General features: G+C 34.1%; 1 protein-coding gene across 4 annotated transcripts in view; it reads left to right on the top strand.

Annotated features, from left to right (window-relative positions):
* Positions 1-27,480, top strand: part of PTPRK (protein tyrosine phosphatase receptor type K) — a 569,167-nt gene that overhangs the window by 123,496 nt on the left and 418,191 nt on the right. For all 4 annotated transcript variants that reach the window (XM_047732848.1, XM_047732846.1, XM_047732844.1 and 1 more), the window contains exon 2: positions 2,745-2,867. In XM_047732848.1, coding sequence (XP_047588804.1) covers positions 2,745-2,867 — 123 coding nt within the window. The remainder of the gene's footprint in view (positions 1-2,744; positions 2,868-27,480) is intronic.

Here is a 27,480-nt window from a genome sequence, read left to right as displayed (position 1 = left end):
TTCTACCTCCATTTTCCTCCATTTCTCTTTAAACTATGCGTGACTATTAGAGTTGTTACTACTACTGTTGTTGTTGCTGTTATTTTTAGCATGGTTTAGCATGCTTGAATTTTTTCCTACTCTTGGATAAAATCCTCTGATGTCTTCAGTACTACAGATTAAAATCTAAGCATTTTATATCTAAAATCTTTCATATTTAGTTGTATTTCTGACTGTCCCCTACATACTTTTCTTCATTTTCATAATACAGAAATTTTTTTTTTTTAAAGATTTTATTTATTTATTTGACAGAGAGATCACAAGCAGGCAGAGAGGCAGGCAGAGAGAGAGGAGGAAGCAGGCTCCCTGCTGAGCAGAGAGCCCGATGTGGGGCTCGATCCCAGGACCCTGGGATCACGACCTGAGCCGAAGGCAGCGGCTTAACCCACTGAGCCACCCAGGCGCCCCATAATACAGAAATTTTTGAGGATATTTGAGATCCCCAAAGTCTCATGTTTCTTTAGAGTTGCATGCCTTTGCTTTTGCTTTTTCTTTAATTTAATTTTCTTTAATTTAACACCATTCTGGCCCAGCATTATCTTTACTTGTCTTAATAGGCCTAAGGAAATGCAGCCTCCTCTAACCCTCGCTGGTGTAGGTAGCCAGTTCATTGGTGTTCCCTTTGACCTTGGTCATACTGTCATTATCCTTTATAACACATTGTGTGTGTGTGTGTGTGTGTGTGTGCGCGTGCGCGTGCGCCTGTGCCACTATACATTCATCAGGCCAGGAACAGTTTTTTTTTTTTTTTAATTTCCTGTCATCTAGTTCAGTATACAGTGTAAGTATTTACCCTTGAAATATCAAATACCAAAAGATTTAAAAAAATGTTTTATGAGAGATTTATTGATATGCCCTATGTGCTGCAAACAGATATATGGTACATCTCAGATTAGAATTTATTATAAGCTGCAGTAGTAAAAATCATCTTTTTTGAAAGTTTTCTTATCAATCAAATCAAGTGGACTAGTAACTATTTCCAAAACTCTTGACTGATAGGGCAGTGATGTGCAACAACAAATAGTAAGGGTTGACCCACTTCTCTTGTACAGATACTTCCAGTTTATTACTAGTCAGAATCCTGGAGTCTAAAATTAACCATGGCTATGAAGGGCAGCAATTAAGGTCATTTGTCTTCCAAATGAGCCAATTTAGGTTCCATTGGTAATTTAAATTTATATACAGAGGCCACTCACACTATTATAAAGGGCAGTGGGGGCCCTGAAGGCTTATGTTACAAAGCAGTAAGTCATTTTGGGCTTCTGATAGCAAATTATATCTTGAGAGAAACTTTCCCCTTGCTATGTGAAGATGCATTTCCTAGCAACCTTTTTTTCCCATTGATTAATTTTAAGTTAAGACGTACATCATTTTCCATGAAAGCATTTATAAGAGGCTATTTTAAGATATTTAAAAGACATTATTAAGCTTTCAAGCTACTGAAGTTTGATTACTTTAAAGGATTGATGTAGTCATAAGAATGATTCAAGGATGCCCACCCCACATACATGGTCTGCTTTCAAAAACGGTTATTAGGGCTGTAATGTCATCTGAACATATCTGATCTTGCCTTCTTGGCTTATCTCTGTCATTGGTGAGGAAAGGGATTTTTTCCCATATGTAAGCTGCAAACTTTTCTTAAAAAAAAAAAAAAAATTCCTTGTTTATGGAGAAGAATTTATAGGCCAGAAGTTTAACACTCCGTAGTCTGCTGTTTGGTCAGAGAATTCACTGAATTTCTTCACAGAGATCCCCATGGAAACTAAACAAATAACTTACTTGAAAGGAGACAGGTTATTGGTTTTTCTCATTAAACCCACTGCTGAATTTTCATTAGTTCTAATCCATTTTCTTTCAAGATTAGACATACAGGCCAGTTCTTATTTTCATGAAGTGGGAATAAACTAAGTATGTTGAGTTTTGTGTGCCTGTATATGACACTGAGAAGCAAAAGTAATCATTTTACTTCTGCCATAAAATTACCCCTGAGGGGGGGCAGGAAAAATGATTGATATAAAAGGGAAAGGCTACCTCCATTTATTTTTTTGAAAAAAGGTTATTAAATAAAGTGGTAATGGTGAGAGTAATTACAGGCTAAATCTGATCAGTTTTACGTTTTAGTTTTTTCCCTCCTTTTAAGTCAAAAGTGTGTATGAAAGTAATCAAAATAAGGTATGGAAGAATGAATGTATCACTGACCTCAGACACTTATAGACGCTTTAAAGCTTTATTTGTTTCATTTGCTACTTCAAATGTTCTTTCAAAGTGTTCTTTTCAAGCAAGGAGTTTGGTAAGATTTAAATATTAACTTCACCTTTTTGAACTTGCATCATGAAAAAAGACAATTTTTACTTTTTCCCTTCTCCGCACCAAAGTTGTTAAAATCTATTTAGATTTCAGGTGGTTTGCATATTTCAGGAAAGCTTCGCTATACAAGTATCTTTTACTATTTTTAGTCTTTCAAAATCTGTGCCTTAGCCTTCCTTCTGAGGCTCAAACTGGTTTCTTATTCAAACAGAAACTACTGATAGAAATTCATTTTATGTGAAAATTTAATGGGAATAGTAAAAAACAGGAGTACCAATAGTAAAAAACAGGAGTACATGAATATTTTACATATTCAAAATAATCTTTCCTTCTCCAGCACATTCTCAATTTTTAGCAAATCTGTATAGAATGTAACAATAATTTTTCTCTTCTCTTAGGTGGCTGTACTTTTGATGATGGTCTAGGGGCCTGTGATTACCACCAGGATCTATATGATGACTTCGAATGGGTACACGTTAGTGCCCAAGAACCTCATTATCTGCCACCTGAGATGCCTCAAGGTGAGAATCATTCTGTTTACCCAGTATTGAGGGAATGGCTTTGGAATATGTATCATTTTCTTACTTTAGGTGTAACACAATCATTTGTTATAGTAAACTACTAATGGGCAAGCTACTTGACCACACCTAAGAGCCTTATTTTTGTCTTTGCCTTTCCTGCAATAACTTTTCTATAATCCTGTATTCTTCAAGAAGCTCACTATGTTTTTGTTATATCTGACTGGAAAAATATACGTATTTGTGGTTCTTGGTTTTTTGTTTTTTTTTTAAGATTTTTATTTATGTATTTGAGACAGAAAGATACAGGGAGAGCATGAGCAGGAGGAGCAGGCGTCCCACAGAGCCAGGAGCCTGATGCTGAGCTTGATCCCCAGACCCTGAGATCATGACATGAGCTTCAGAAGGCAGAAGCCCAGCTGGATAAGCCACCCACGCACCCCTGGTCTTTTTTTTTTTTTTTTTTTTCCTATTTAATAAAAAGGCAAAATGCAAACAAAACCAAGAAAAAAATACATAAAAGCATAGCAAACAAAATTCTTTTAAAATAACCTAAAATGGGAGATCAATTTGCTTAATACCTATTCAGTTAAATGACAATTTAGTACAATCAAACTGAAAGGAAGGGTTTATAGTCCATGATGGGGAGAAGCCTTATCTCATTGTCGTTCTGCTCTCGAGCATACAAGTGGCTCTGAGGAGAGGCAGCCAGGACACAAAATTGTCAAAGGGAGGAGGAGGTCTTTTCTGGGTAGATTTTAGATAAATAGGGCTGTGCCCTGTTCATTCTCTATCTAGACTTTGATATATCCTTTGATTTCTGGTTTTGTGAAATAATGCATCTTACTGGTTAAGCCAGTCTGAGTTGTGTTTTCTCTTACTTGTGAAAAACACATTAATGTACAGTAGACATCTAGACATACTATTTTATAATGCATCATTTATTAGTACTATCAGACTAATATTTGTGCCTTCAGTTCTACATATTAATTTGGGGTTAATTCCAAACTCTGTATGTATATGTTTAGCAATAATTTATTAAATTGTAAAAATTAAGAATGTCAACAGGAATACTAAAATAGAATATTAAAAAGCATGAACTATTTTCCTTCTAATATTTAGAAATAAATACCATTTATACCTATACATTATATATAATCATGTATATATAATAATATACAACATAATATTTAACAACATGATATATTAATATGCCATGTAGTAATATATAATCATTATGCAATTATTATACATAATCATATATATTTGATAACTGATTACCTATTGCTGATAATTCAAGTTTTAACACATGTTTTCAGTACTTTTATTATGATCTTTTTAAAATTTAGTTTTTTTCAGTGTTCCAAGATTCATTGTTTATGCACCACACCCAGTGTTATTATGATCTTTTAAAGATACTTTATAATTAATTTTCTACCAATTCAGAAAGACATTCCTGTAGTGAGTGAACTTTAGAAATGACAATTTTAGGGGCGTGGTGGCTCAGTAGGTTAAGCCTCCGCCTTTGGCTCAGGTCATGATCTCAGGGTCCTGGGATCGAGCCCCACACTGGGGTCTCTGCTGAGCAGGGAGTCTGTTTCCCCCCCTCTCTCTGCCTGCTTCTCTGCCTACTTGTGATCTCTGTCTGTTGAATAAATAAATAAAATCTATAAAAAAAAAAGAAATGACAATTTTAGACTGGCCACTGGAGATGAAAATGTCAATTCAAGTGAACCAAGGAAGAAAGTTTTATCAGTAGCATTTCTGAATTTACTAAGTAATCTGATGTATAGAGCCAAAAAGCTTAAAACATCAGCAATAAATGACAATACACCACAAGTGCACAAAGTAAACAAAACCGTACCTAAAAATTACATTTTCCAATATGGTTCCAGAAAAGAATATAGTAACTATATTCTTTGACAGGTTTTTATTGGTCCCGCCTCTAATGTGTATTTTGAGAGTAAGGTGAATTAAATCTGCTTTCTATTTTAAATTGTCACCTTCCATGGCTGAGTAGGCAAATGGTTATCTCCGAAGCTGAACTGAGCCATAATTTTCTTGCCAGAGGAATAAATTGGTACTAGGTGGCTGACATCCTTTGCTTCTTATGTATGTCTCCTGTGTTGCCAGCAGACCCATTTAGTTTTGTGCATAGGTGTGTATTTATCTTTCAGAGGTACAGAGCTTTATTTTCTTCATACATTTTAATTGCACAAACTCCTGTAATATGTCACCTGAGTTTTCTCTGTGGTATATTTAGAATTTTTTTTAATATAAAATTAAAAGGGGTGGGCTGGGATGCACACATTTTGACTGTTTATCATCAGAGAATAATCAGAAAGATGTTGATTTATGGAAATGTTACCATTGTTAATTACCACTGAAGATGGATAATGAATAGCTGAAGAGATACTGCTCAGATGACCTTGTTGGCTCACCTTTGATGAACAGCTTAATCACTGGTTAGAGTACAGGATGATACGCACAGAAAATGAAAGTGTTTGAAATTCAGCCACGTCTTCCAATTAATAGGACATTAAGTAATTAATCATGCAGAGGAGGGAAAAGGTCATGGCTACTTTAGTTTTGCCAAATGTGACTTCTGTTTGGTCTTTAGGGAGAGTGAAAGAAAGCACCCTTGTGTATCTTCTTTTATTGCTCTCTTTTTACAATAGATACCATTTTTTCCCCACCTTCCTTCTGATATTTCTTTACAATGCTTCTGATATTTTTTTTTAAAACACTGTTCATAACAAAAGTTAAAAAGGAGACATTTATATTTATCCTGTTAAAATTTTAAGAAGGGTCCATTTATTTTCAAATAAATAGTCAGGCATGTTTACTTGTTTCATTTATTAAACAAACAAACAAAAACTCTCAAACTCTTTGGCAACCCTTAAGTAAGAAGTCTAGGTCTCAGATGTAAACTTGTTATTGATCTATTGAACTCTTTAGATAGCACTTGGACATTGTTAATTGCCTTCCATTTATTGACCTTTTTGGGCTGGAAACATAGAAGGAAAGAAGACAGATTGGGTGGACAAAATAGACTAGAGTAATAGAAGAATAAAGATGGGTAGGAAACAAGAAAAAGGAAAGAAGAAAATTCTTTCTTAAAGATATATCAATAATTGTTTAAAATGTTCTTCAGCAGTCCCTAGCCTCAACACTCCCTTTGTCAGGTGACAATGATGATGACTGAAAGGCCTGCTAAGTGCATTAAAAATAGTATGCAAAAGAATTAATTTAGGCAATTTAGTATTAGGGTAATGATCAAAAATCATAGGAAAATATGAGCACCTCCTCAACTCAGTCACCAAGTATATGTGAACTATATTCACAATGAGAAACTACTACACACTCGGCAGGAAGATGAAAATCAGAATTTCAGGTTTTGTAAGAGTATAGAGCAAGTGAAACTCTCATATACTACTGGTCAGAGTAAAAATCTGTACAAGCACTTTGTACAACCTAATGACCTAGTAAATCCATTCTTGGGTATAAGCCCCGTAGAATTGAGTACACATGTTCTCCAAATGACATGTGCAGGAATGCACCAGTTTTCATAACATGCTCAAACCTAAAGCAATGCAAGGATATCACTTAACAGTGCAGTGGATAAATATGCATTTATGGTGGTGCATTCATCTTAGGGAATATTACACAGCAATGTACAGGAATGAACTGTTGCCATTTTTGATATGAATGAATTTCACAAACATCATGTTGAGGGAAAGAAAGTGGACTTAGAGGAATATGTACCCTATTTCATTTATATAAATTTCAAAGACAGGTTAAACTATTGATGATGTTAGAAGTCAGGGTATTATTTACATGCAGGAGGGGGTGGCAGGGGTGAGGGATTATTAGTGCTTGGAAAGTGGCATGGTGGTCCTTCTGTTTGGGCAATAAATACTGTATTTCTTGTCTGGATGGTGTTTTCATGGGTATGCCCAAACTGAAAAATCATTGAGCTGTATATTTATGACCTCGGGACTTTTCTCTATATATCTTATTTATTAATAAAAAGTGGCAGAAAATAAAGCAAAATAAAGCCAGTGCTCACAGGGATGCCATGGGAAAAATGAACTAATAATTAAAAATGTTATAGATTAAAATAAAAGATGTATCATAGGACATCTCAAATGGACTCAAACTCTTTCCCATCGTTCTGGATCTGCACCCCAACATTCAAGGAAACTGTGGTCTCTGAGCATCTCTGAGCCTTTGTATGCTCTCTTCCCTCTGATTAGACAGTTCTCTGTCCACTTATCTGCTCACCAAATTCTTACCCATCCTTACTGTGTCTATTCAAGTTCCATCTTGTGTTGGAAAGATTTTTCTGATTGGCTTAGAACTCATATTTTTTCTGTCCTCATATCTGAATGTTTTCCACTGCACTTTGTACATATTTCAGTTGTAGCTGTTAGAATATCATCTTTGTATATGTCATTCTCTCCTTTAAACTATAAGTTCTTTGTGAACATAAACTGTATTTTTTTTCTTTGATTTCCCAAGATACTATTTCATTTTATTTAAGCAAAACTGTCAACTTATATAATGTTTTTTAAAATACTTTGGTCGAGGATTAAACAAAATTTTTCTTTCGCTTGCTAAAAATTTAACTGAATAAAACAAATACCCTAGTTCTGGGACATTATATTCAGTTCAGATTTTAATGTGATTAGAAGATCGTCATATAATTATTAATATATGGCTTTTGCCTTTGTAAATGATTTTACCTATTTATTTCAAATATAATTTTAAATGTTATTAATACTACCAAGGAGGAGCTCCCTTTTAGGTTTTCTCTCTCTCTCCTTTGTCTTTTCCATGTCAAATTCATCTCAATCTTTTATTCCATAGAAGCCTGGAAAGAGAATGAGAGATGTTACATAGAAGTAGAAATTATTCTTTGATCTCAAATACATCTGTGTCTGTGACCTTCTTTGTCAGATATTCTCTTATGCTTATGACCTCATGAAGCAAACTCATTTGACCATTTTGCTATATGTTCTGCCTAGATCTGAGATTGGGGATCATAATTAACATCTCAACACATTTATCATCTACTATAATTATAACTGCTTTTTTATTTTAAACACCTTTTTGTAAAATGACTAATTGAATTTTAGTTTAGAGTCTCTAGAGTACCCCTTTGGTAGTATTTAAAATTATGACTACGTTGTATCTCACCTTCAGTCTGGTACTTTTCACTAATAATAATGTAAATCAGTATACACACTTCCTTCCATAAAATGCATACATGCTATGTAGACATTAAAAAATAAGACTCTCTGTCATTAAATTAATCTGAAGACTAAAGTAGGAAACTATTCCTCCTTTGTTATAAAACCTAGTGAGGTGTCATTCATTAGTTTAAGAACCTATTAGATCTTTATTCTGCCCCCTTGTCAAGCCCCCAAACTAAAACATAGAGAACAGATTACATAGAGAAGGATGAGGAATGAACAATGTTGTTAAGAAATGTATCTTTAGGAGTGCCTGGGTGGCTCAGTGGGTTAAAATCTCTGCCTTTGGCTCAGGTCATGATCCCAGGGTCCTGGGATCGAACCCTGCGTCGGGCTCTCTGCTTAGCGGGAAGCCTGCTTCCCTTCCTCTCTCTCTGCCTGCCTTTCTGCTTATTTGTGATCTCTGTCTGTCAAATAAATAAATAAAATCTTAAAAAAAAAAGAAATTATATTTATTACATTTAGAACTGTGTACCCCCCCCCCCCTTTTTTTCTAATCTCAAAGTTCAAACATGAATTATTAGCCGGGTTGTTAAATAAAGGTTGCCTTCTTCAAATATTTATTTGGAGAGACTAAATGTGTTTGTGTATTTAGTAGGGAGTGTGCAAGGGTCACATGATTGTGTGCCTGGCTTTCTTCTGATAGTGTGATGTTTAAAAGTCAAATAAAACATTGAGTTCCACAATTTGATTCATATGATAACATTTTATAGGTTATACAATTCCAGCTAAGTTTTCTATGCTAAGATGATAGTGTCTTAGTTTTATAGGAGAAGACTTAAAGTCATAATTTACTAAACAGTGTTACTATGTATGCAGTGATTCATATTTTTATACACCTCTAGAGAAATTTCAAGGGAGTTTTTGCATTGACTTATCATTTCTAACCTATAAGTCTATCTCTGGGAACCTTAATCACTTATAAAAATGAGTGGATCACCTGCCTAATCTTTTCAAAGGATGGCAGAGATGGTAAGATAAAAGTTGTATACAGTTTTGGTTTATAGTGTTGGTTAATAGAGATATTAAGTGGTAGTATTGTGGCTGATTTTGTTTGTGTTAGAGGATAGAGCAAATCAGGCCAAAATGTTGGTTTATTTTCTTTTTGTAGTCTAGTTATCATTGTCTATTAATATGACTAAAGATAATGTGTGTATGTGTGTGAACCTGTGCAGTTGTCTTAAGGAGAATTGAGAGATGGATAGTAGAGTGGAGTCGAAAGACAAGGAGACGAGGACAGACAAGAGAAGAATAAGAATAGCTTAACATCAATTCATTAACACAGATGGGAAAACTTTTAACTCATGGATATAGACATTAGATTCTTTTTTTTTTTTAAAGAATTTATTTACTTATTTGTCAGGGAGAAAGAGGCACAAGAGGGGGGAGCAGCAGGCAGAGGGAGCAGGCTTCCTGCTGAGCGAGGAGCCTGATGGAGGACTCAAATCCCAGAACCCTGGGATCATGACCTGAGCCAAAGGCAGATGCTTAACCAACTGAGCTGCCCAGGCATCCCAATAGACATTAGATTTTAAGAAGGTGACAGAGCCTGAAACCATATAGGTTAAAACTGGAAGGCCATGCATCATTTGATGATTTTGAGTTTTTTCTTTTTTAGTACTAGAATTCTTTTTATGAAAATAATATTTCCCAGTACTCACATATGTAAAATCAGCCATAAGGATCTAATGATCCTAGAACCTGTTTGCTTTGTACTCCCTATATCCCTACCCCTACCCCCTTCTCTACTACCCCAGCTCTATCAAGATTGGCTTCTGTGAAAATCACTTAGTGATAGAAGTCTCCAAGAGACACTTTGCAAACAGTGGTTTGGTGCACACTCAACATAAAGTGTGCAGAGATGAAGGTACTTACTACCATTAGCTATGACTTGTTAGTGGCTTACTGGGTTTTACTATACTAGGGACATAATATATTTTCTTCATCCTCACACAAACCCTACAAATTAGTGACATTTTAGAGATAAGTAGAGTGAATAACTTGCTTAAAGCCCCCCAGGGATGGGATTTGAAATTAGGTTCATGTGTCTAATATCAAAATTACTCTTGCCACAGTATCATCTTGCTTTGTAATCATAGTGTAGCTGATATGTTTCCTTGAGTTGCTCATGGACATTTAATCCACTGTATAATGAGGTATCTATTTTGATTTTTTACTGTTTCATCTAAAATACTATTTCCGAAATTTAAAAGCTTTAAGTGACTGTCTCTTTTTTAATCTTTTGCATGAAATGGACTCTGAGATTTGTTTGGAATTGAGACTGTCAATCCCTAGGGAGATACTTTGTCCTCTCTGATTTACCTGTTATGTTATTTTTAGTGATTTGATGAACACTTGCCCCATGTCTGTCTAAGCAGACCTTTGGAAACACCTATATTATCTGCTGTCTCATTAGAGCACATACAACAGAAGAAAAAATAGTGGACTACAGGAATCAGACTAAAGTTTAGGGTTTGAAAATAATTTTAAGACTTTGTTTGCAGTCGGGTATTTTAGGACTAGAATTATGGGCTTATTTCAGTGTGTTCTTCCAAACCATGTTATCATGTATCTGTTGGTGCTTTTGCCCTCAGCATGGAGAAGATAGTTTACCACATTTGAGTTGCTTATTAAAAGCAGTAGGAGTTGAAGGCAGTGCAGGGTCAGAGAGAGAAAAGCAGTAATGGACTTCATGAAGGGTGAAACACTTCTTGAAGGCTGGTTTTTAATGTAAGGACTATTACTCTTGTGGATATAAATGCAGCATGAAGAATGTCTAAATTACTGTGGACAGAAATGGCATGCTGAGACAGGGATATTTTCCTGATATTTCAGGTACATAATGTATCAAAGTTAGATATGTCCCAGTATATCTCAGTGGAAAAAAACAGGTTAGCATTAAAAAAAGAAAGAAAGGAAGGAAGAAAGGAAGAAAGAAAGGAAGAAAGAAAGGAAGAAAGAAAGAAAAAAAGAAGAAAGAAAAAAATTAATATTGGTGTCAGGCTAGAGAAGTTTCAGCCTTTTAAATGGATTAGGATAAGAATACAGAGTAATTTCAAAGACTATACAGGTACCTTTAATGTATACCTTAAAATCAATACCTAGTCCAAAGAAACAAAATTACTTTTCCTTGGGGGAGTGTGACCGCAAGTGCAGTGATGACCTTATACTTTTCCTCTCCAAAAGTAAACTTGCCTCATGGTGGCTAAGAAATTCTCCTAGTCCCAGTTTAAAAGCTTATTATCTTTCAAACAAAAGAAGAATACCAGGAAAAGAAAAGTCTACAAAAAGAACAGATGATAAGTAATTAAATTAGAGATTATTTAAAGAATATGTGATGTTGCTTATCTCATAGTTGATATTATAAAAAATATAGAGCTCTGCTTATGTACTTGTCATTACATAAAAAGATGCTTTTTAAATCTCGGAGTTTTGTCAGTTTTCAAATCTAATTTCTGCTGAGCGTACTACGGTATGTTGTACAGACATATTCCCCTTCCCTCAAAGAGCAAGTTATTAATTGGGAAATATTTCTCAGCAAAAAAAATGAATGTTTTCTATACTTAGAGTGCCTGGCACCTTATAAATGCCAGCAGCATCATGAACTCTTCACCTAGGGACATAGATTAGAGAAATAGGCTGATGTGCTTCTTAAGCAGTTGATGAGAAGAAAATTAAATAGAACAATTCCACAAACTTCATTTCATATATTTCTGTACCTTCTCCTTTCCCCCTGATTTTAGATAGTTGGTGAATTAAGTAGGAAATTGGAATGTCAGTTTGGCTATTCAAAAGTTATATTTTGAGTGTATGATTTTATCCAAGCCAGATTAGATGCTTTCCTGACCACTTTTATCTAATCTCAGGCATTTTTTAAAAATACTGCATTTCACCTAATTTTTCTTTATTTACTTGTTTTTTTTTTTTTTAAGATTTAATTTATTTATTTGAGAGAGAGAGAGTGTGTGAGCTGGGGGTAAGGGTTGTGAGGAGGTAGAGGGAAAAGCAGACAATTCCTCACTGAGCAGGGCCCAACATGGGGCTGGATCCTGGGACCCTGGGATCATGACCTGAGCAGAAGGCAGATGCTTAACTGACTGAGCCACCTAGGGGCCCCATCACTTAACTTTTATAAAAGCCCTCTGAGGTATATATTAACTTTACTCTGTAGATGAAGGAAATGGGGTTCAGAGACGTAAAATAAATCGCCAGAGGTTTCATGCCTTGGGAAAGTCAAGGTTAGGAATCTAAGTATGTACAGATAGAGGAGGAAAACATCCAGCTTTTGAAGTCTAAACAAGTGTAAGTAGAGATCCTTCTTTAGAGACTACAGGAAAAAAAAGCTACAGGGCTGACTTGGAGGTATGGTCAAAGTTGTATCTTTTATGCTTTCTCCAGCTCCAAGTAATGAAGAACCCAACTTAAAATGCCTTTAAACAATAGGGAAAGCTGCTTTTACATAATGAAAGGTCCAGGATTGGCTTTGTTGGGTTTGTCTATCTGCTTCTCCATTTTGATAGGTCGTCTTTTTACTTCAGGCTAGTTCCTGTCGTGGGTTTCAGATCTGTAGCTACTCAAGGTATTAATTTCAGGAATGAAGAAAAACAGTTCATCTCTTTATTATGTCTGTTTTTTGATAAGCATAAAGAACTCTGAGGTGTCCATCAATAGATTCATCTTTTTGTCTAATTGGCCCAAATTATGTCACCTATCCATGCCTAAACCAATGAGTGATGGGGACAATAAGGCATGATTGGCTTTTACTTCCAGACCCATCCTCCTCTCCCAGCTGGAGATGAGGTTGAAGTCAGTGCCAGCTTCCCCTGAGGCTTACGGCTGGCCAGATTGTAATGGAATAAGAATGGGGTGGATATTGGGTAGGTAAACAATAGCACCTGTTACAGAACTATTCAATGTAAATATAGTAAGATGACTATGTAGGTGGTAGAATTTTGAGGCTGTGGAATTTAGAAGAGTGGATGAATAGGCATTTATTTGAGCAGCATGACATTCTCTAATGCATTGTCAGCCTAGTGTCAGTTTTTCCTTTATTTCAAAGCATTTATTAGATCTATAACTCAAGAAATAGGAAATCTTCATGCCCTCAGTAAATTTATTTTAGCTTTCTCACGTGCAAATGTTACTATTGAGAGTTTTTTTAAATTCTTTCCTGTTTTGCCCTTGACTTTTATGACATAGAAGAAATAAAGTAACATACTTTATAAAAAACTCAAAACCTAAAAGTGAGTCTAGTGTTATATACATTGGATGAATGCATGATGAAGTGATATTTAATTTATTAATGAGGGAACCAGCAGTATAATATAACTGGCTCAAAAGACTGTAGGAACAAGGGAAGCATTTATAATTCACTGAAAGAAAGAATGCTGGGTTAAGATTCCTACTTTTATACTAAACAGATTAATGTCCATCAGGGCAATAAATCTGAGATCCTTAAGGTTGTCTTCACTATAAACAGGCGTCATTTGCTTCTCTACTAGATCAAATTTATTTGCAGGGCTATTATTATAAGTATCATTTGTATTACTACGAACTTTCTACAAATTAACATTTCTTACAGATTTATAAATCATCTTAATCAGTAGTGAATAGTGACTCCGACAAATTTACATGCTCTTAGAGTAAAGGATAAGCAGTTACTTTTTTTGTCTACTTCCAAGGTTTGTACTTTTTCTCCCTCTGTTTTCCTCTTATGAACATAAATACTCTCCAATGATAAATTCGTATAAAACAACAACAAAAAAGTTGATTAAAAAAAAGATGATTTTTCTTTCTTTTCTTTTCCTTCTCCTCCTGCTCTTTATCCTCCTTCTTCTTCCTCTTCCTTTTTTGGTCTGATTCATTTACATAGGTACAACAAGAAGTGTTTACTAACAGATATAAGCTTCATAGTAAGATTAAAATATAGAGTATCTAGTGCATTGGAAAGTTAAACAACCAGTAAAGGCAGAAAATTAACTTCTGCTTGGGGATGTTATTAGAAATCTAGGATTATATTTTTAATAACTTCGTCACTTGAAAGTTTTTAAAAAATTGCCCTTATTTACTCTTCTATCCAGAAACTAAGAAACCATACTCAAATTATTCATATCTAGTAGGTATTACCTGAAGTACCTGTAAATGTGGATAAATTTCTATCTGTGTCTCAAATCAGCTGGGATTCCTAGCCTGTCAGAAATTGATCTTTCTTTCAAGCAGAGAACCTGTAAATTCAGACCAACCAGTAGATCTGATTACTGAGGAGGTGTAGTTAGGCATTGGTTCCACATATTGTTACTTTGGAGGGCTTACTATGTATGTTTTAATAAGCACTATTCTTAAATATAACACTATAAAATGTAAACATTTTGGTTACACAGTTCATTTGTCAGATTACATTCCAGTGAAAGGAAGAGCCTATTCTTGTATTTACCATTAACAATACTCAAACAATAAAGAAACTTAGATAAAGAATGTATTCCTGTATATCTGAGTGGTCAGTGGGAACAAGCTACCATTACAGGTTTTAAGAAAACTGGGTTAAAGATAAAGACCATTAAAAATATACCAATAATCTTCCAAACAAATAATTCCAATTAGATTTCCCTCATTAGTTCATTAATTTAGGCTTAACTAATTCATTGTCCCTCGAATTTCAGGATAGCATTCTGCTTCAGGAAGTCATTATTCATAGAAATTCTGGCTCTGTGTCCTGGTATGGTCTTGCTAATATGTGTTGTCAACACGGAAACCTGTACATACCCATGAGGCTAGTCCTTAAAGACATTATAGAATAATCTACCTTAGTCCATTCATTCCCTTGAGACCATTAGTTGAGGACCCAATTTCTAGGACCTATAGCTTTTAGCAGAGGCTTCAGGCAAAATATGGGAAAAAAGCATAAACTACTTACTATTAAGACTGAATGGCTGTGATTAATATATTGCAGTAACCAATAGTACCTGAGTAGAGAAGAGAACAGTTCCCCTTCGGGATACTGGACTTAACTATTTCATAAGGATTTGGTTGTTGTTTCGCTTGAGGGTAAGGAAATATGGACAGTGAGGGTAGTAACAGATCTCAGGTTCTTCCTATACATTGTATTATCTTGGGCATATATTTTATTTTAATAACATTTATCTGAAGAAAATGTACAGAATGTTGAACTTTTCTGATTCAAGATCTTCCTGTGCAATCCTTACAGTGTTGTTGAGCTAGTTAAAAAATGTAGAGCATACCAAACTTGAGTTTTAGTTTCCCTGGTCTTATCAGGTAAAGGACCATATCTTTATGGTTGTCCAAAGCTCTAGGGGAATTCAATTAAAATATTTATGTTATTTAAAATATATTAAATTTTAATAAATATATTTAATGTAAAATATATTAAAATTAATAAAATAATTTATTTTATTAATTTTAATATAATATTAAAATTAATAAAATAAATTTTATTATAATTATTATATATAATTATGTATAATTATATATAATTGATTATAAAAATATAATATTAAAATTTTTCTGAATTTAGGATCTTTAGCAGGCAAAATCTAAAGTTATTACAGGAGATTGGACACATGATTAAGATAGTAGCATAGGTACCTGAGAACAAGGAATATTATCACTATACTAATATTTATTATAATAGTTACTGCATTAATATATTAATTGTATTAATATTTAGCATTTAAAAATAAAATGATAACACAATTTTAAGAAAACTTAGCTCTTTCAGAAGTAATGAAGTTATGTTTGTTCTTAATAATCAAAACTATAATAAAGTCAACATAATGCACAAAATGTTGTTCTAGAGAGATACAGAACCTCTGCTCAAACAGAACGTTAAGATTAATTTTTACAGCCTCTTGTTCAGAGGAGATTGAGATTACTAAGATCAATTCATTATTTTAACAAAAAGAGGACATAATTCCAACCTGGCGTTAATGTAATATCTTGCATTAAAAGCTTTAAAAAAATGTTGTAAAAAAGCCTATCAAAACTTTGTCAACTTTGACAAAAGTTTTAACACAGTTCAGTGCTTCTTTTCAGGATGCATTACTTGTAAGTATTATACTCTAGGATAAATAAACTTCTCTCACACTTGTTACAGTTTATTATAGCCATTGAAGTTCTGCTTTTGACTATGTTCTTTCATATTCTGAAACAGTCATATGTGTTTTTTCTTTAAGACAAAATAACTGTCTTTTCACTGGCACATAATAAGTTGTCACTAGTTATAAGCTTCTCCCACTTAATGTAAAAGTCTTTTTCTGAAAATCAGATGTACTGTCAATTTCTTACTATTTTAGATGGGAAAAATTGTAATGTCTGAGACTGCTAACCAAAATGCCTGACCAGTTAATTAAAAAGTAACTAAAACACAGCATACAGAGTAGGTATTCAAACTAGGTGCTAAAGTTAATGCTTAAAACATTGTTTTGTGATCCAAACAATTAATATTAAATTTACTGTAGTTACTTCAAATGGAATACATTGCTATATTTTCATTATATCTGTACACCTGCAACTTATAGTTACTGTGAGCTTTCCAAATAGTTATTATATAATTTTGATGTTTTACTAACTATATTAGAATGTAATTCACAATTCTTTCGATGCATAGGTTAATTCATTTACTGTATTGAATTTTTGAGTAATATGTAAAAATGTTTTCTCAGGAAAAAAAAAAAAAGGTTGGCCAAAAATCTGTGTATTGAAAGATAGCTCTATTAAGTTGGGTATTAACCCAGAATCATTGTGTTGATAAGAATTCTAACAAGGGAAACATTTTGTAGGATATACCTATGTATAGAATGCATCAATTAGAAGTTTGCTGGAAACCATTTGTCAAGACAAAGTTATTCAATGAGAAAGGAGTATGTTTTAAAACAAGAAAATGTTAATTTGAAATTCTAGATCTAATTGTTGATAATGAGCCAGACTATTAGGATACGATTATGCTCCCTAAATTAGTAGTTACTTTAACAAATAGATAATCCTTCTCTGAAATGTTTAAGAAATAAGTTCAGTATTAATTGTAGGTAGCAGTTGGGTATTTAATTTGTCTCAAGGTTCTATTGTTTGCTCTTTATGGGGCTAAAAAATAACATAGAATTACATAGAAAATAAAAATTTGTGGTGCCTGGGTGGCTCAGTCGGTTAAGCGTCTGCCTTTGGTTCAGGTCATGATCCTAGGGTCCTGGGATCGAGCCGCATAGGTCCTCTGCTCAGTTGGGAGTCTGCTTCTCCCTACCCCTCTGCTCCTGCTCGTGCTATCTCTCGCTCACTCTGTCTCTCAAATAAATAAAATCTCTACAAAATAAAAAAAAAAAATTTGTTTAAACTGTAGAAGATTTTTAAATGTGATCCTACTATTGATTTTGACTTACCAGTTTTGTGGCTTAGAACAGTGATATCTAAAATAATGCTAAAGGATATGCCAGTGTTAATAAAATGATATAGTTCTTGAAAACAGAGTTAAGTGACTGATACTTAAGAATAAGGTGAAACAATACCATGATTCACTTCTGTGCAATTTAGCACTGTTTTTGGCACTTGGACTTGCAATCAATAATTGGTGAATGACTCAAAAATCTTTTCTTCCCCAAGAAGGCTTGTTTTAACTTTGTTTTTATGTTTGAATTATTCTGAACTGAAAGCCTGGAATGCTTGTGAATTTAGGTGAACTTACATGGTATTATAATATGCATACAGCTAATGATAGAGATGAAAGTGATCTGTTTCTATGTGTTTAATATAATTCAAAAGAAATATAAAAGGCTCCTAAGAAGTCCAGTTAGAGCAAAAATACAGGTGAGAATATAAGGAGCAATACTTTTCCTTGCTTTTTGACTATAAGAGAAGTACCCCTTCATGAATGAATATATCACATGACAAGGTATCTTTATGTTAAGAACACTGCCATCAACACAGAATGACTCAAAATCTTTTAAAAATATAAATGAGATTTTTCTCAACTTGTTTTCTTGAGAATATCTATTAATTACCTTGAAATGCAAATTATTTTTGAATGAAGAAATAGAAGGAATGATAATATTGCTGAAAAAAGAAAAAAAGGATGTCTTATGAAATGATTTGAATTAACTATTGTTAATGTATTCTGCAGTTTCTTTTTTTTTTTTTTTAAAGATTTTATTTATTTATTTGAGAGAGAGACAGTGAGAGAGAGCATGAGTGAGGAGAAGGTCAGAGGGAGAAGCAGACTCCCCATGGAGCCGGGAGCCGGATATGGGACTCGATCCCGGGACTCCGGGATCATGACCTGAGCCGAAGGCAGTCGTCCAACCAACTGAGCCACCCAGGCGTCCCTGTATTCTGCAGTTTCTAAATTGGCCCTTTGAAGCATTTCCATGAGGAGAAATGGGATGGGTCTAGTTACCCATCCCATGGGTTGGGTTGAGTTTAATTCCAACTGTGTTATATTTCCTCCTCTTTCTATATGTAGAAATGATTTCTGGTGCTTTTTTTTTTCTTCCCTTATCACTTTTCTTATTAAACATGTTCTAATGGTTAACACTATAATAATATTTAATTGTTCCTGTTTATGCTTTTTTCTATGTGTTATGTGGAATCTTTGGAATTTTAGATTTTTGCAGCAATAGTGGGAGGTGACCTTTCATGTTATGCTTTATAGTTTAACTTGGCTGTTGAGAGTCTAATTGTGATTGTGAAATTGCTTTATGTGACAGACACTGATTTTGATTTTTTTTTTTTTAAACTGGATTTTTCAGGTAGATTAGTTACCAATGAAATCAAGATACAGGAGTCTCCTCAGCTTTGTAGAAGTGACTCTTTCTTCTTTTCTTTTTTATTCAAAACTAAAATCAATGAGGACAGTAAGCCAGTGAGAAGAGCTGACTGTTGCAATTATATGTCACATTCCTCACCCTAAGTTGGTTTCTCTGGTCACAGTGTTCATGTAGATTTCCTTCATGCTGCTTTTAAATATGTACTACCCTTTTTTTCATGGACACTTGGCTATACATGGTTATACTGTAATAGTAGGATACCATAGTAGAAGACATGTTACTTTGTGTTCAGTTTTTCTTGTATTTTGACACGTGAAGTCCCCAAATTCTGTATGTTGTAGAAATTGTTCGGGTGGTAACACTGGAACAGTACCCTTAACATCATTAAAATGGGTTTCCATTATACCTAGAAGAAACCTTAGAGATGATCTCTAATTTAGCCTGTCATTTTACAAACAAAATAGAGTAAAAGCGGGTAAACTGACTGGAACTCCAGTAACCTGAATTTAAGGCCAGGTTATATTGCATGCTATTTGGTTATGACATAATAATCTTTCTGTGCTTCCATTTTCCCATCAGTAAATTAGGAATAATAAGATCTCTCTCTTAATTTTGTTGTACCAGGAAAGGAAATGTTTTATGTAGTATCTGCTAGTATCTACAGGTAGTTGATACTGAATAAATATTATTTCTCTTCTTTCCACTGGCCCAGGGTGACATGGCTGGTTAGTAATCTCATTAATCTGTAAGAAATTGATTTGAATTCCTTTCACTTACTTTTTTTAAGCAAGAAGTAAATTGCATTTCCCAATTATAATTTTTCAGCTACTCATTAGGAATTATGTCCAATTCAGAAAATCACCTTTCCTACATAACTGTTCACTGAATGCAGATGCTTTGGACTATCACGCATAATGATGTCTGAAAATGATTTCCATAGAACAGTATTGTAGGACATCTTGAATTTTCAAATATTATTTTTGACAGAGATAGGATATTTAGAGATGGTAATAATTTGGAAAAAGGTTTATTATTTCTCAGCTCTTTAAGACTTTTTACACCTTATTTTTTTATTTGGCTTCCTGAATTGCTTTGAGGTCATTATTATTTCAACATTTTAAAAATGAAGGACATTATTTCAAGTCACATTCCTCACCCTAAGTCCAGATTTGGATTTTATTTAATGTCAAAAGCAGTTGCAGCCTATAATTATATAAAGGCATAGGAAGAAGACATGCAACAACATTTGAAACATGGAGAAACTGGAAAAATTGTTAAAAGTCATGCTACAAGAAACTGAATGTCTGCTACTGTATAAGAATCTTTAAGCAAGCCCTAACAAATATCTAGATTTGAAAAATCAAATCGGATTCTATCTGATATGGCTTATTATTATTATTCTTAAATCCAAAGTTTCTATCATGCAAACTGATTTTGGTTTCATATAACTTGTATAAGTACTCACTCATTTGGCACCTACATATTTGGGGAAATTTTTTAACCTTTTAACAGACTAAAGGTATACCCAGGTTACCAGTTGTGATTTCTTGTTCTTTTGGCTTCACTTCCTCTTTAAAAGTGAGAAAAGGGTAAATTCAGTTCTCTCTGCCCTTTTTATAGCTCATCTACATATTATATTAATGAGTTTTTAGAAGTTTTTGAACTCTTGAAAGTTGTAGTATTATATATGTGTGTGTGTTTATCTGTGTGTAGGTATGTATGTAATTTTCCAGGAAAACATTAGGCAGTGAATATTAGATAAACCACACCGAATAGTACAGAATTCTTTAGAGTCCAGAACTGGAGAGTTCTCTAAGGCACAGTCTTTAGGGGAAAGTTGAGTTCATAATGGAGAAAAATTTATACTTTGTTCACCTCCTGATACGGTGTTTTAATACTGACTCAGAGATAATGTGTTTCTACAGAGTCTCTCAAATCCTTTTAATTTCATCTCCATTACTTCAAAGAGAGTCATATCCAGAGTTTAAAGGACTTAAAATCCTTTATTTTCAAAGGATTTTTTTCTCTGAATATTTTCACTCCCAAGAATATAATATTTGTAGGTTTTTCTATTACTAGATTAACCCATTTTTTAAAATATTCTTCTTGCCACACAGTATTGGGATTGAAGTCCAATTTGTAGGGATTTGCATCCAGGCTGACCAAGAGTTAGGACCTAGCTTTTCCTACTTTTTCTTCCATGCGCTTACCTATTGTCCGTTGGAAAGCTTAGATAAATTACTTTGAGCTTCATTGTGTCCTCCATTTCCTTAACTCACTGTTGATTATTTCAGGAAAAGCCATAAGTATAAATAAAGTAAACAAGCCCAAAAACATCATTAAGGAACAAAATATTAGCTAGCAAATATTAAATGACAAAATAAGCACCAGGGAGTTTTCTCTCCACTCTATGAAATGAATACCCTGGAATTCCAAAGTTTTTCTCCCTGAGCTAGCCAACTAGTGTTAGAGAACATATATGACTTAATAAGCATTTTCCAAGAGTCTGAGAATATCTACAACCTGTGAAGGATTTGGTATTTTGGGGACATAAACTCAATGCCTTATGAAGAAAAGGAAGTAATTGAAGGATATTTTACCAAGAGATTATTTTGGAAGACTCAGGCTCTAGATTCTAAGACTTGTGACTTGGGTATACATCCACTTAATTTGGAGGATGGTTCTCCTTTGGAAAATAAAATCAAGAAATTAATAGTTGCCTTTCCTTTCCCAGAGGGCACTTGTAAGGACTAAAATAATATATGGTTGTGAAAGTAGATCTTAATAAGCTAATAAGTAACAAGTGTATTGTATTGGTAATGTAAATACATTGGACCTTGTATCTTTAATTATTCCATGTCATTTTACTAATCAATACTTCAAAGAATGGGAGTGAATTACATGGTCACAGCAGTGCACTGTATATCGTTTGATTGCTTAACGGTATTTTATCCCATGACAATAGGTAGCAACAACAGAGTGTAGAGAGATAGCAGTAAGCAAGAGGCAGGTACATTGGAATATGTGGAAATAAAGTGGCTGGAATAGGGAGCTACAGAAGTTCATAGAGTCGAACTTTTAGTCAAAAACTAGATAGACTAATAGAAGACTATTAGGGAGTGTAGCAAATTGGGCAATAATTAGCTACTGTGTCTTACGCTTTCTTTTCCTCATAGTGCCTATGATAGTACTTTATTGTGATAAATATTCAACAATTAAAAGAGCTTCTTAAGGTTTAGTCTCTAAGGTCATTTTAGCCGTAACAAATAACTCATTATGTCATTCTGTTATTTTCAGTCTTATTTGAACTTAGTGTAACAATTATACTGGAATGGGGGTAAAGGTAGAAGATAATTATACACAAGTAATAGCCTTTGAAAAGAGAAAATAGGTGACACCAGAAAGTGATAGTGATAAAATTCTGCTCTGTAAAGTTTCTCCCAAAGTGAAATGTATATAACTTTTAGTTATATAGCATAGTTCACATGAAATTCTTTGGGCTTCTTTGAAAAAGAGAGATTCTCATATACGTTAATAGTATTTTGGAGTCTAGTCTTTCTTCTCATATTCCTGAAAAATATTTTTTTGAAGAGTTCTTCTTTATTTGTATTTGCAGATATTTGTCATACTCTTTTTTCTCTAATTTAAAGCTAGTACATATATGATGTACAAATATTTAAATAAATCAGAAAACCATTCAAAATCACACATAAGTTTCAAAACCAAGAGAAAACCACTATCAATATTGTGATGTTATTTTTATCCATCGCCCCCATGGCAGCCTATATTTGTGTGTATACGGTGTTAGTGTGTACATCTTCATGTATGTGTATGTATGTTTATGTAATGAAACCATGATGATATAGCATGTAGGATACTTCCTCCTTTGTATTAGATAATACATGATTATTATTTTCTTAATCTTCCAAGATAACTTGGTATGGGTGACATATATTGATTCTTTATCATATAAAAGTGGCATACATTTTCAAAAATTTCTGTAATACTATAGGTATATATTATGTCTTCTTTTGTCTAATCATAATTAATGCTGCAATATCCAAGACTTCTATAGTTTTTAATTGTTGTCTTTGAGAAGGTTGGTTCAATAGGAGCTACTCAGTTTTGTCCAGGAGCAAAGGATAACATATTTATTTATCTTACTTTACAATATTTGCTCTCTACTCTATAATGCAATAGTTTCTTAATATATATAAATGAAAGCAATTTATAATCCATATGCATTGAAATAACTTTCACTTTAATATGCATAGTTAATTAATTTATATTTCTGTAAAAATTTGTGAAGCTGCAGATCCTAAAAGGCACACTGTCTGCAGATTACATCTCAAGAATAATTCCTGACTGATAGAGTTAAACAGAGCCAGAAACAAGATTTCTTTTTCACGTTAAGAAAGGAAGAGTTTTAATGTGTTTAAGATACAACCTAATTTATATGCTTATAACAGTTCTGAAGTTGATTAAAGTCTGTAGAGTGAATGAAAATTGCATATAATTCTCATTTTAGTTGACCTTCCATGTTAATTAGGACATTTTTTTCATTTATTTTGGAGCTAAGTACGTTTTCTTTGTCTAGTAAACTTTGATTCTGTTTCTTTGGCTTCTTCTTCCTTTAATGAAGGTGGTCACTTTCAGATTCCTTTTAACTTTCCTCAAGATTTTGCGTAACAAATCAAAGTACTATGATGAAGATTATTTAGTCAGTTTTAGTAACCTATTACTTGCCAATTCATTCATCTGTTCATTCATTCACTTAAATATCTATTTAATAGTATATTAGCCAGCCATTCTTCCAGGCATTTGGAAAATTCCTGAATAAGACAGATGAAATTCCTTGCCCTCAAGGGGCTTTTATCTTGATGGGAAGAAGGATAATAAAAAGTTAGAAGTAAAATATACAGTGTTTCTGAGTGCCATGGAGAAAACAAAAGACTTAACAAGATTGTGACAGCAAGCCATTCAGATGTCTTAGGGAAAACTATTCCAGGCAAAGGGGTTAGCCAGAGGGAAATCTCTTAACGGAGGAACATGCCAGTGTTTGAGGAACAGTAATACAGCCAGTTTGGCTGAAGGAGAGTGAGTCTGAGGGTTGCAGTAGAAGACAGGGTGAGGATAGTAAAGGGATTATAAATAGGCTCATTGGCAGGACTTTGCAAGGTTTTAAACGGAGTGACATGATTTGACTTCTGCCTTAACAGGGTCAGAGTGACTATAGGATGTGTGAAGAACAGACGTGTGACAGAGCAAGAGTAATAACGGGGAGACCAGTTAGGAGGCTGCTGGGTTAACCCAGGGGAGAGGATTGTGACTTGGAACCAGGGTGTTATCAAAAGAGGTGATTCAACATTAGGGTTGATGGGGTTGGAGTCATGGTGTCCAGTATGAATAAGAAGCTTTTGGCCTGAGCACTTGGAAGGATGGATTAGGCATGAACTGAGATGACATGAATGGAGGAGGAGTTGGGTTTTAGAGATATTAAATTTGAAATGCTTATTTGATAGCAAAGTCTGATATTCAGGGGAGAGGACTGTTTGGGAGTCTTTAGTATAGAGACCATATGTGAAACCGTGAAACTAGATGAGATTACTAGGAGTGAACAGAGTGCAGAAGCGTTCCTAGGACTGAATCAAGCATTATTCCAATGTGTAGAGCTAAAGATGAGGAGAAATATACAGTGGAAACTAAGCAGCAGTGGCCTATCATCAGAGGAAGAGGAACAAAAACATTTGTATTGACAAAAACAGCAATGGATATTGAAATGATGCAGATGAACTTAGTGTAGAATTAAAAATCTACTTTTCTCTCTTTCTCATTAAAGGGAAGGGATACAAAATAAGGTATGAAATTAATACTTACATGTACACTGGAGAGGTCCCAGAAAATTGGAGGATGGGGACTACATATTTGTTTCTGAGTCTTTTTTTTTTTTTAAACGTAGTAAGAGACAAAAAAGAAATATAATTAATTGCAACATATGATAAGAGATAAACATACAATAGAAACACATTTGTTACTCAAAAGAATGATAAATACTTAAAATACTGAGCAACTCAGGGGTACCCATAGTCAGGCAAAAGATTTGTCTCAAACATAAATTTGCATTTACCGCTAACATAAAGATGAATAGATGATGGAGAAATCCATATACTAGACCACTATACCTGGACACATATGTATTGTATAATTGGCTTTATTAATTTATAGTGTTATATTATTATTAGCATAAAGAAAAAATAGGATACTACGTCTAGAAGGGAAGATAATTATGAGTAATATTTAGGGACTGTTTTAAGACAGTTACGGAATGTTGATTTTCAGAGCTGATTACATTTTAGAATAATGAGGTTCTTATAAAGGACCAATGCCACAATCCCAGAAACTTTTGTTTTAATTGGTTTGAATTAGGGCCAGGGCATAGATATTTATTTAAAATCCCCAGGTGATTCTAGTGTGCAATACCAAAGGAATAAACATCAAAGTAATGGAAGCAAAGGAAGTGCTTGTGTGTGGTTTGTGTAAACCATTTCTAGTACTTTGTAATACAATGAATCATCCTGTTTTTGTTTCTAGATGTATTGAATATGCATTAGTGCCTGATTGATGTATGTGCACTGCACATTACAATGTGAATCAATATAACTGTGTAGGGATAAAGTCCAAGGCTTAAGTCTTTTTTTTTTTTTTTAAGATTTTATTTATTTATTTGACAGAGAGAGAGATCACAAGTAGACAGAAAGACAGGCAGAGAGAGAGGAGGAAGCAGGCTCCCTGCTGAGCAGAGAACGTGATGCGGTGTTCTATCCCAGGACCTTGAGATCACGACCCGAGCCGAAGGCAGAGGCTTTAGCCCACTGAGCCATGCAGGCACCCCAAGTCTAAAATTATATTTAAGCATATGATCATTTAGTGAAAAATTTTTAAAAAATTATATGTGAAAACTAGGAGTAAATTGAATTCATTGACTAGCAGCCTTAGTACAGAAATTTTGGGAGGAAGTCATGGTATGCCATGTGTACCTTACCTTGACTTGGAAATACTCACTAAAAATGTATTACAGTGTTTTCAGTTTGGGTCACCATTTCCTCTCTTGAAATTACCCCTCTCATTATTTTCCAACATTTAAAGTGTATGGTGCTTCCATACAGTTTTATATACAACCCAACTCTGTATGTACATATATGTCAATATTTTCTGTTCATTTGTCCCTTCCATGTTTCTCTTCAAAATTTGGCAAGAGGGAGTAAAATAATTCATGACACTGAATTACCAGAAATGTCCTTGTGATATACTAGGAAGTTAAACACACTCTTCTGAGAGTAGGGTTAGGCCCTGTTTAATGTCCCATGGAGTGGTCATGCCTACCAACCAGTCATTTATGCTCACCAGAGGAGCATGTGTGAGCACTTATAATATAGCCTAGCTAAAATTATTTGTCCTCATTATCATTATCTGTCTTTAGTAACTTAAAAATCAGTGGGAAAAATCAACTCCTGATAGCCTTACTTGTCCTTATCTGTTTCTGACTAACTTTGCTACTCTTTGGAAATTCTATTCCAGGATTAAATGAACAATGTATACAGCATGCCTACTGTACCACTATCCCTTTTCATTTGGTCTTCCCGGATACACTGAATGTTAGAATGTGCTGAAGCCCAAGTATTTGGCTTGATTCTTTGGTTCTTGGATGATCTTGTGGATGAACATAATTTTAACCTAACTGGGTAGGCCTGAGATAATGGGGGCAAACCTAGGACAACTGTGCCAATGCCCATTCCATGCATCTGTGTGTCCCCAGAGTTTATAATCTCTAAGCACTTTTCCTTGCAGGAAAAATGCCATTGAACTCAGAGCTTCAAAAGATTGATTAAAGAGCTGAGAATTTAGGATAAAGGATGAACAGAATGGATGGTCTTTTGGGGGATTAAGACGGCTGCTTAGTCAAGAAATGAGCTAGGATGGAAATACACTGATGAATTATGAGGACAGTGGTGGGTTGTAGTAGATTTTGAAGTGTTCCAAGTTTTTATAGTAACTACTAGTTCAGACCTGTAAGGGTAATGACAGTGTTATAGCTGTGATCAAAATCTAAACTGATTCCCATTAAAATAGTTTTTTATGAGAATATATAAAATTAACATATGCTAACGAGCTGTCCATTTTGGGTTTGAAATGCTTTGTAATAAAAGTGTTATTTCATGTGATTGATAGTGAAGTAACCATTTATTTTTACTAACTCCACAGTATAGTACAGATAGAGTCCAAAATGATTAGAGAGATATAACTAATAAAATGAACTGGCAGGACAGTAATTGCAAGGGGGAAGAATTGAAGACAAAGCAAGTGTTTTTGGGTTTCTTGCTGATGGGGATGCTGGGAGTGCCAGAGTGTGCAAAAGTGTGGGGCGATTCAGACAAATCCCAGTGTTTCTATTTATTCCGTTTCAGTTCACTGAGTTGTCTGATTATAATTGAGTTGTTCATATTGTGCTCTTGAAATGTTTTGAGGCAAATGAAATCTTCTAAGAATTCAATTATACTGAAACAATAGCCACAAGACATGGTAAAGTTATTG

Source organism: Lutra lutra, chromosome 6 (assembly GCF_902655055.1).
Source record: "Lutra lutra chromosome 6, mLutLut1.2, whole genome shotgun sequence".
In the NCBI taxonomy this organism is placed as follows: domain Eukaryota; kingdom Metazoa; phylum Chordata; class Mammalia; order Carnivora; family Mustelidae; genus Lutra; species Lutra lutra.
The sequence above is the reverse complement of the archived record's forward strand: the minus strand, read 5'-3'. Positions and strand labels throughout refer to the sequence as shown.